Source organism: Mycena indigotica (assembly GCF_014461135.1).
Source record: "Mycena indigotica strain 171206Taipei chromosome Unknown Mind.scaff0003, whole genome shotgun sequence".
Taxonomy (NCBI): Eukaryota; Fungi; Basidiomycota; class Agaricomycetes; order Agaricales; family Mycenaceae; genus Mycena; species Mycena indigotica.
This window is the reverse complement of record NW_023503002.1, coordinates 2,641,667-2,652,085: the sequence shown is the minus strand read 5'-3', so window position 1 is coordinate 2,652,085 and position 10,419 is coordinate 2,641,667. Positions and strand designations below refer to the sequence as shown.

General features: G+C 49.3%; 2 protein-coding genes across 2 annotated transcripts; both read left to right on the top strand.

The window, feature by feature from the left end:
- Window positions 1-40: 40 nt before the first annotated feature.
- On the top strand, window positions 41-1,648 carry MIND_00356700 (J domain-containing protein; the record flags this gene model as incomplete). Its single annotated transcript, XM_037360411.1, has 6 exons — window positions 41-508; window positions 558-618; window positions 674-703; window positions 755-970; window positions 1,019-1,475; window positions 1,519-1,648. Exons 1-6 carry the CDS (start codon window positions 80-82, stop codon window positions 1,646-1,648), a joined length of 1,323 nt encoding a protein of 440 aa, XP_037223296.1. The 5' UTR covers window positions 41-79.
- Window positions 1,649-2,226: 578 nt separating this feature from the next.
- Window positions 2,227-10,417, top strand: MIND_00356600 (Actin-related protein 8; the record flags this gene model as incomplete). The annotated part of the gene is made up of 31 exons (XM_037360410.1): window positions 2,227-2,308; window positions 2,357-2,454; window positions 2,501-2,651; window positions 2,703-2,996; window positions 3,050-3,214; window positions 3,260-3,521; window positions 3,567-3,819; window positions 4,428-4,705; window positions 4,756-4,789; window positions 4,837-4,905; window positions 4,963-5,016; window positions 5,070-5,143; window positions 5,199-5,257; window positions 5,304-5,448; window positions 5,502-5,713; window positions 5,830-6,079; window positions 6,130-6,161; window positions 6,207-6,346; window positions 6,401-6,598; window positions 6,651-6,827; window positions 6,872-6,982; window positions 7,031-7,146; window positions 7,208-7,361; window positions 7,409-7,513; window positions 7,560-7,670; window positions 7,715-7,781; window positions 7,830-8,082; window positions 8,136-8,273; window positions 8,717-8,874; window positions 8,918-8,965; window positions 9,075-10,417. 31 exons carry the CDS (start codon window positions 2,227-2,229, stop codon window positions 10,415-10,417), a joined length of 5,631 nt encoding a protein of 1,876 aa, XP_037223295.1.
- Between the last annotated feature and the right edge of the window lie 2 nt (window positions 10,418-10,419).

The window sequence follows — 10,419 nt, the reverse complement described above, 5'->3', positions numbered from 1 at the left end:
ATCCGAATACATAAATCTGCCTATTTGGGAAAGCGTGTCACAACGACAACACTCCACGTCCTCGACCTCCTTCCCACTCATGGAGAGTAACAGAGAGGAGGCAGTACGATGTCTTGCCATCGCCCAGAAACACCTTTCTGGAGGCAACTATCCCAGTGCTCGGAAATTTGCGCAGAAATCTATCTCCCTTTTCGAGACACCGGACGCTATCCAACTACTTGCGACCATAAATTCCGCCGAAACTAGCACTGAAGCTTCTGAAGCGGCCTCCACGTCGAGTGCGACAGAAACACATCCCTCAGCGTCAGGCTCAAAGCACCGTCATGTGAATGGTAACGCCTCGTCAAGCGGGACTGCTGGTGGAATGGGCGGAGAGAAGCGAGAGTACACTCCAGAGCAGAAAGAGGTGGTTCGTCGGGTTCGAGCTTGCAAAATAACCGAATACTATGAAATTCTCGCTGTCAAGCGCGAATGCGAGGACGTGGAAATCAAGAAGGCCTATAGAAAAGTATGCATTCTACTGCATAAGTACGACTATCCCTCATGCCACAATACAGCTTGCCCTCGCGTTACATCCTGACAAAAATGGTGCACCTGGAGCGGATGAGGCGTTCAAATGTAGGTTATAATCGTCGTCCGATGCTTACTTCGAATTGACAAGCTTCCTTCTCAGTGGTCTCCAAAGCATTCCAGGTCTTATCAGGTTACCACGAATGCTTCTGCTAGCTATGAATTCCTCACAAATCTTTCGTAGACCCACAAAAGCGTTCGATATACGACCGAAGTGGATCTGACCCTGAGGATAGGTCTAGCGGCATGGCCTCTGCGGCATCGTCTTTCCGCTCTTTCAATGGCGGCGGAGGTGGATTTGAGGGCGAGCTTAGTCCAGAGGATTTATTCAACATGTTCTTTGGTGGGGGCGGCCAGGCGTTTGGCAACGGTGGATTTGGAGGCTTCGGTGGGCCCACTGGTGCGTGATTTAAAGTTGACTACTACCCTTCGCGTCTCATTGAGGTAGTCTTTACCACCTCATTTGGCCCGGGAGGTTTCCGAACAACACGGATGGGTGGAGGAGCCCGACCTCAACAAGCCAACGCTGAGCCACGGTCGGTGCTCATTCAACTGCTTCCTCTCATCCTTCTATTTGCCTTTTCTTTATTGTCCGCACTTCCCAACCTCTTCACTACACCTCCCGTGCCAGATCCTCACTTTTCTTGGTCCGCAACCTCGACATATTCTGCGGAAAGGCATACTGGTGGTCTGGGGGTGCAATTCTTCATGGACCCGAACGAGATAATGAGGCATCCTGTGATTGGAGCCGAACTCGCCCGAGACGGAATCGACTGGAGGAAGCTTACGACCAACACTGACCAAAACCCAACGAAAGCTGGGCCAGCTCTCGCGAAATTTGAACGGGGAGTGGACAATACATACTCCCAGAAATTATATGCGGAGTGTCAAGCCGGTACAGATCGGTAGGTGCCACGCTTTCACTTGTTCTCGACTTACATCCGCCAGAAAAATGCGTCTGAAAGAGGCTGAGATTGGCGTGTTTGGCATTGGGACGGATTGGGCGAAGGTCGAAAGGATACAGAAGGAGGTTATTCCCAGTTGCGAAGAGCTCAGAAAGCTGGGACTGTTACGATAACCAGACGGAGTAATTTATATTGATGCTGGACATTGTCTAGGCGCGTCGAGACTTGTTTACTGCTGCGCTGCGGCCAGCTTCTCCTGCTCGAGTTTCAAGTAAAATGCCTCGCGGTGGGCACCTAGAAGACGGATAGGATGAGCGAGAGGCGGAACATACAAACCGGTTTGGCCTACGAGATGGAAGTTCGTAACCATACCTATTGGTAGCGTGATTAATCCTAATGAACCCGACCAACACAAACTCCGCACCAGAAAGCTGCGGCAGCAGAAACACCGAGACCAAGCCCGGTGGTGATGTCAAGCCAGAAACGTTTTCTGAGCATGCCTGTTCTCCGTCAGAGCATGAAGCAAACGCAAAAAAGGTTATGACCGGTGATCGGAGCGATAGGCATTAGCGAAAATTCCCTATAATGCGACTCAGAAGGTATTTTTCTTGCAAATCGAGCCACGGGTACCGGTGGTGGGTGGTGGTGGTTGGGTGTGAGGATGAATTCTCGGCAGACGTCACGCGCTGTCACGTTGCTCCTTTTGTCATAACATCCAACTCCAAGCGACACCTTTACACTCTAGACTCTAATGGACGACCCCTCAGGCTCCGGAGGGTGGCGATTTGCCCAATGTTTTGGCGACAAAGCCGAGGTCGAGGACATCACTGAAGGTAAGACTGAGATAAGCCAGTGAGAAGTGCCTAACCCTCGAGGCGTAGCTGATATCATCTCGACCGTTGAGTTCGACTCGACTGGGAATTACCTCGCCACAGGAGACAAGGGAGGTCGTGTTGTTCTCTTTGAGCGGAACGAATCGGTGTGTCCCTTGTCCGGTAACTGCGGGTCCCACTAAGCCACCGCAGAAAAAGGGCTGCGAGTACAAATTTTACACTGAATTTCAGTCACACGAGCCCGAGTTCGACTACCTAAAGTCGCTGGAAATCGAAGAGAAGATCAATAAGATAAAGTGGTGCAGGCGACAGAACTCGGCCCACTTTTTGCTATCGACCAATGGTGTGTCAGCCTTATCATCGCTACAAATTATGGGGGCTCATTCGTGTACAGACAAAACAATAAAACTCTGGAAAGTGTTTGAGAAGTCGTTGCGTGTTGTGTCGGAATCGAATCACCACGATGGACAACGACCTCTGCCACCACCAACATCGAGTAGTCATCTCAGACTGCCTCGCATGACACCGCAAGACAACATCATCGCTGCTGTCCCTCGGAAAGTGTACCCTAACGCCCACGCTTACCACATCCACTCCATATCCGTTAATTCTGACCAGGAGACTTACATCTCCGCAGACGATCTTCGAGTCAACCTCTGGAACTTAAATATAAGCAACCAGAGCTTCAGTTCGTTTTCCACTAATTGAAAACGGCTTACGCAATGCTCACCCAATTTCCAGATATTGTCGATATCAAACCAGTCAACATGGAGGAGTTGACTGAAGTCATTACCGCCACCGAATTTCACCCATCGCACTGCAATCTCTTCATGTATTCGAGCTCGCGAAGTAACATCAAGCTTGCGGACATGCGGGAGTCGGCACTATGTGACAGGCATGCGAAATGTAGGTGTTGACGAATGTCTCTGAAGACCTCATAACCATATCTAGGTTTTGAGGAGGAAGAGGATCCAACGACACGATCATTCTTCTCGGAGATCATTTCCTCGATCTCCGATGTTCGGTTCAGTCGTGACGGTCGATATATTCTTTCCCGCGACTACCTCTCCCTCAAAATTTGGGATGTTAACATGGAGGCACGACCAGTGAAGACCATCCCTATCCATGACCATCTTCGCGGCAAACTGTGCGACTTGTACGAAAACGACTGCATCTTTGACAAGTTTGAATGTCTCTGGGGTGGTGACGACAAGTATGTGTGAAGCGCTATCGGTCCGATTGGCGCTGACATTCGTAGGCACGTGCTTACGGGTTCCTACCACAACTATTTCCGCATCTATGACACAGACACACTCAATGATGTCGTGCTGCAGGCAGACAAGTCTGCGTTTAAGACGAAGAAGATGGGTGGTCCACTTCCGGGTAATAAAGGAGGTGCCAAGAATGGGATGAAGCAGAATGGCCTGCGGGACGCTATGCAACTGGAGACGCTCGACTTCAATAAGAAGATTTTGCACGCTAGCTGGCACCCGAAGGAGAACACGATTGCTGTGAGCTTGTTTTAGTCCTATGGTGCTTACCTTACCATCAACCAGATCGCGGCGACGAACAACTTATTCTTGTACAGCGCCGCCTAATTGCGTTAGACATTCCTTTCTTTCTCTCTCTCTCACGCCAGGAACGACTTCACGCGCATCTTACCAGACATGGACACGCATCGCACTCGTTTTCTCCCAAGTCCTCACTCACATTAATTATTCGCCTACTATACTGTTGACGATAATCTCTCACCTACCGTGTCCTTTCCTTGTCCCCCCCCCCCGGCTCTACTTACTTTCCCCCCGCTGTTTAGTTTGCTCTTGCATGGTCCTCGTCGTAGATGGGTTGTTTCACGGAATAGGCAAAGAAGAAGAAGAAATAAACTGAACTGTATCGCTACCGGAGTAGAGTTGTGATGACACATAGTTGAGGATCTTCTTGTGTGTCGCCCATGATCGCCACGCCGAGGCTTTTCCACTTCGTTCTCTGCCTTTTTCTCCCAAGCAGGTCTTGCCTGCTTTTCCCTTTCTTTTTTACTGGTTTCCGGGCTCCTGGAGAGTCATGTCGTCTGGGGTTATACGTGCGTACTTGATTTCACACCAACTCAACGAATGTTCAGTCAGAAACGACAGAACCGATACCTGGTCAAACGCTGCGCTGGCAGGTAGACTTAATGAACTCACTATACGCTATCGGACTGGGGCTACTTACCATCGTTATCCTGCCTCCCATTTTCGCGCGAAACGTCCGACGAAGCGCGCTGTGGTTTGCGTTTCTCTCATCTTGGATGGTCTACTGCATTTCCTTCCTTCTGCTTGCTGGAAATCAGCTCGGACCCGAGCCTCCCTATGGAATCTGCATGTTTCAAGCCTCGGTGATTCACGCGGTGCCTGCTCTGTCTGTGAACTCGTCTCAGAACTGTTCTGCCTCTCTCTAAACATCACTAGCGCAACAATATCTGGAGTCTGCTTCATTGTCGACGTGTGTACCCTCTTTCTATCTTTCTGATTGGTCACAACGAATTTCAGATATATTTCTCGCTTCACTTTAGTGTTACTGGAACCCTGAGCTGGATTCCAAAGCGACGGGCACCTTTCGTTCGTCCTCCCTACTCTAAGCCCTCTTTCAGTATCTCATCCTACCGGATTATCTAGCTGCTAGCAATCCCGATTCTCGCCTTTTCGTCAATTTTCATCATGGCCCTAGTAGTTCGTGCTATGTTCTCGTCTTTTAGTGATCAACTTCTCAAACTGCTCTTAAGATTGGCTTGCAAGACCACTCAACTGTCAGCCGTGAACCCAACAACATGTTCTGTCATATCAATACCGGCTTACCGTTAGTTTTACACATAAAAACTTGCAGCAAATGAATCTCTGACCTTTTCTTGTAGGACGATAGTGAGTGCGGTCTTAAGCGGATGGTCTCTCTTCATTGCCTTCGGCTTCGAGAGTACGCTGCCATTGGTTATCTTGTCTCCGTTTGATTGAAATTTCAGTTGCTGCTGCTGTCCTGCTTCGCCGCAGTTGGTCGAAGAGATCTTTCCAAAAGCTACAGGACGGAGGTTCATCGGACCCGCAGATCTCGCTTGGGATGGTGATACGGGTTTTTCTGTTCAGCATACTGACATTACTTGCCCTAAGGTACATTTTATGGCTGCCTAACTGACTTGTTAGTTGACATTCTTTCGATCTAGCCTCAGTGCAGTCATGATCTTCCACGTCCGACCATCGGACTTTGGCTACAATGTTCTGTTGCCTATCATGCCTTCTCTCTCAGCAATTCTATTTGGCTCTCAAAAGGCAGGTTTTGCAGTTCATCAATCTACTCGTGCCTTCACAATTGCAGGATATCATCATGGGTTGGAGGTTCTGGAAGCACGATACGAAGGGACCGCAAACTGGACTTGTATGAATTTTAGTACAGTATGAGACCTTGTGCCGTAGATCAATCCTCATTGTCTACTTCTTTTCAAAAATAATAAGCATTTCCCAGATACTTTTTTATCGTCCGAATCTGATTAGATCGGCTACGTCAAAGTCAACTTTGGCAGCGTGGAAACGCCGTCATCTTCTCATCTCAGTCCTCCATGCCTCGTGGAATTCCCAATGCTCGGAAGGATGAAGACGGGCTCAAGTACACTAGCTTCTCTGTTCCCGTGGCTATCCATCCAAAAGCTGTTTCCAATTACCTCAAGTCCGAGTCCCAAACTATCTGGACAAGAAACGCGCAAGCAAAATCCAAAGCCGATCCACCGCCAACACAGGAATTTAGGTGCTTAACAGGGTTTTTATGACTATAACTTGGCTTAACTGTGCTACTAGACGAGGGGCTCAAACTATCGTAATTCACCCGGGTTCGCGTCGGATGCGGATTGGCAGAGCATCCGATGTCTTTCCAGTCACAGTGCCAAACGTTGTCGCGCGCAAAATTTACCCGCCTTGGAGTGCACCGGCACCTCATTTCGTACCATGCATTGACCGCCCCAAGTCGGGCGATGAGATGGTAGTTGATGAAGGTGGACCAAAGGCTGAAGACGAGGTCAGTGGTATCTGGACGCTTTTCTAACGCGTTTTATTCATTTTGGGGATGCAGTTCTCCGAAAAAATCCAAGAAATTACTTCGTCCCTCCGGGATAGGATGCGTTTTTATCAACTGAAAGTCACGCCGAATGCGGACAACGTTGCTTTGACATTTAATAAGCAATTTGAGCCAGAAATCATCGCCGAGCACAACGATCCATACCAGATCGAGTGGATTCACGATGGTCCAGATGTTTTGGTTGGAGAGAAGGTCGTTTGGTTTTCTTCCTATTCTTCCCTTTCAATGACGCTCGATGTTGCAGGCATTACGACTGGCCGAACCCCAAGCATCAGGTTATGCTGTCCGTTGGCCCATTCGTGGCTCGAAATTCAACACACAACACTATCATGGCTCGACGCAGTCTATTTTGTCTGATATCGAAACCATCATTCGAACCACTCTCGCAGAACAATTCAATGTGACCCCAGGCGACTATCGGGTAGGCCACAAATCGAGGTCTTGAATACTTCTAACGAGTGTCAGAACTACTCGGTCGTTCTTGTCGTTCCAGACTTATATGAACGCGCCTATCTTCATCACTTTGGGCACTTGTTGTTAGTTACGATGGGATTCAAACAGCTCTGTGCCCAACAAGTGAAATTTCAAGTTTTCGTCAATCAACGCATCTGAGAAGCTTTTCAGGAGTCACTTGCTGCGACATACGGAGCTGGGCTGTCTAGCGCCTGTGTCGTGGATGTAGGCGCCGTTAAAACGAGCGTTGCTTGTGTTGACGAGGGGCTGATCATCCCAGACACAAGGTAAGCATGACCGATGTTGTTGTTACGTAACCCCTTGGCTCCACGTTGAACAGACCAACAGACTGAATTTAAACATGGGAGGAGATGACATCACAGAGTTTCTGTTCGTATTGCTCTCCCGCATCGCATTCCCTTATCGTGACATTGACTTGGCGCAAACTTACGACTGGAATGTTATGGAGGATCTCAAATCGAGACTTTGCTCGTTGTCGGAGGTCAGTGCGTCAATGTTTATGGAGTCATCTTTCATAATCCAGTGTAGACTGATGTGGGCCTCAACCTATACGACTTTATCGTTAGGCAGCCTTCTAAGCCAACGAAAAAATACGGTCTCCGCGCTTACGACGAGATCATTTTGGCACCGATGGTGCGTACACTATTCAATGCTCCCCACCTCTGATGGCTTACAACAGGTGTTATTTGAACCTCGCATGATTAATTTTGAACAAAAGCGAAACAAGCAGCATCCTATCTCTCTTCCGGACGTCTCCGACGAAATCGTGGACCATCCTGCAGACCGCATTGTCAGTGTTTATGCTCTGTTTGACTGCTTTCGCTCAGTATATAGACCTCTGCCATGATCATTTCTACGCAACATCTGATGCCCGCCACACCAACGGCTAAGCCCCCCACCGGTGCGTGAAGCACTATTGCCTCTGTTGCTTCCCGTAACGCTTTCATAGAGAGCCAGGCCATGGAGATCGTCCAGGTTGACGAGGATGGCAAAACCATCAAGCCGACGGCGGCGCCAAAGAGTCCTGGAGATTCAGCAATCGACGTCGCCTTTGAAGCGAGCAAATTACCGTTGGATGTTGCCATATTTAATAGCGCTCGTGCAGCTGGTGGCGACGAAAAGATTCGCAAGTATTTGCAGGCAGTCGTTGTCATTGGGGGAGGCGCACACATTCCTGGCATGGCTCATGGATTAGAAAGCAGGTACGTTGGGTCTTTCAAGTGGAGGAGAGGAAATACTTCAGGGTCGTTTGTAGACTGCAAGCAATTGCAACACCGTTGGTTCAGGACATGGAAAAGGTTCAGATAATTCCGCCACCGAAGGAAGTGGAGCCTGTCGTCCTCGCATGGAAGGGAGCTGCCGTGTTGGGAAAGATGGATGGGAGTTCGGAATTGTGGGTGACAAAAGCGGATTGGGTGCGATGCTCGTCTTTCTTCTTTGAAAATGCAGTAAATTCTCAACGACTACGACTAGGACATACTGGGTATAAGAGGACTAAAGGAGAGATGTTTTTACCTCTAACTAGGATGTTTGAGACCATCAAAACACTTTTTCCCCACCAAAGATTTGAGAAGAGCATTCTGCAGGTCGCACATTCTTGATCTAGCCCACATGTTTAACGTCTCGGGATGAGGGATGCATCCAGAGCGTAGATGAAAGAGGGCCGGGACAGGAGGACGGAAGGGATAAAAACAGGAAGGTTTCATTGTGGTGGTTGCTGAAAAAGAAAGGTAGTAACGCTTGTCACACAGTCTATCCTTCCTTCATGTCGCACCGAGCGCATTCAACCAAGCATTCACTTCCTAACAATCCAATATTCATTGAATTTCCCCGAAGCGACGGCAGCAGTACAACTTGGCCATCCAACACAACTGAAATTGTTGATGCGGAAGGGAATGTCAACTTTATGCACTTCGTCGAACTTAGTGAGTCGCTGGCCATAAAATGGCGCGCAAGCGTTGGCGACGCCATTGCCCTCCACTTTAACTATCCGGGTAACTCCATTCTCTACAACTACCTAACGCTGACACAAAACAGACCACGAAAGTCATCGACATGTGTTGCGCCAATTTCCAGACGGATACCGTATGTTCGACCATCACAAAGGGAAACAGGCTGCTCCAAGACACGATGTTTATCTTTTTGGCAAGTGGTTGAACGGGTTAAAAGAACGATTTATTTAGTCTCCTTGCAGGTTGTGGGTACCGATTTCGCTCCGTACCAGAATTCATTCCGCATGCGATCTGGCTTATGGGAGACGAAAAAGAGGCTTGCAAATGCAAGTATTGCTCAAAGAAACCTCAACGCGAAATTAGCAAGGCCATGTCCGACATCATGCGCTCGGCATCTCAATCGCCTGGACCCTCACCTTCGCGACCACCTCGTCCAAAGCACCCACTTCCTTCTAGAACAAGATTACCCGACCCACGGCGGGAGATTCCGAAGGCGACAATGCAGAAGGCTGTTCCCGATGTTTCCCCATACATTCAAACTAATGTTGTTATGCTCACCCAGCGAAGTCATGACATCAGAGCAGTTACCCGAATCGCTTCACAGGAATCTGTCATACCTCGATACTTTCGGGAGGATGAGCTTGTGTGGTATGCCCTCGATCCGCCCATAAAAGGTCCAAGAGACCTCAAAATCACCTTTTGGCCCGGAACTATCGAGAAGTACCACCTGGGTCGGATTCCTATGACTCAAGGACGCGAATCACCTCCAGAATTCCATGTCTATGCTGTCCAACTTCTCGCCACTTCGAGAACTTGCGTGGCGAATGATACTAGAGTCCTGCCATACCAATCCTACATCGTCCACGATGACTTATTTGTTGAAATGATGCGTCGTACTCCCCAACAATGGCAAGATCTGTTCGAACCAGCGCTTGCCAATTTCGATCCGTTCCCCGAATCATCAGCTTCGCCGCCCTCCTGGCATGCTGTTCTGACCTCCTTTGCTGTTGCTCTGCAAACTGCCTCGAACGTTACCGACCACTGGTCTGTGACTGACGACTGGGACGCCAAAATCCAAGTACCACAACAAATACCTCACGGCTCAATTTCGTCTCTCACATCCGCAATTGAGCGAGCTGGTGCCAATAATACTCGCCCACTCAAAGCACTCTCCCAAACCCGGTTCCAAGGCCTATGGTGGGGTGGAGAACGTATTTGGGTGGACGACCTTGTTCGTCTCAAATTGCCCCGCAGCTGTGTCGCTCCTGAGGGTTCGCAATTCATACTGGCGCCATCCGGAACCGATCCAACCATCGCCGATGAACATGACGTCAGCCTCCGCTCTGTATTTCTGAGAATCGATTCTCTATTCGTCCTTGAAGGCAAACCACGGCAGGTGCGAGCGGCTGGAATGCTATATGAGCTGGCGGACGAAAACTGGCGGGACCCCGACAAACCACATTTACCGGAGGGTGTCTCCCCCCACACAGCAACCGCCAGCAGTTCCTGGAGATGCATCCCGCAAACCTATGCCACTTCCACCGAAAGGATTATTATTCCGACCTATTGTCAAACCTGGACATGAAG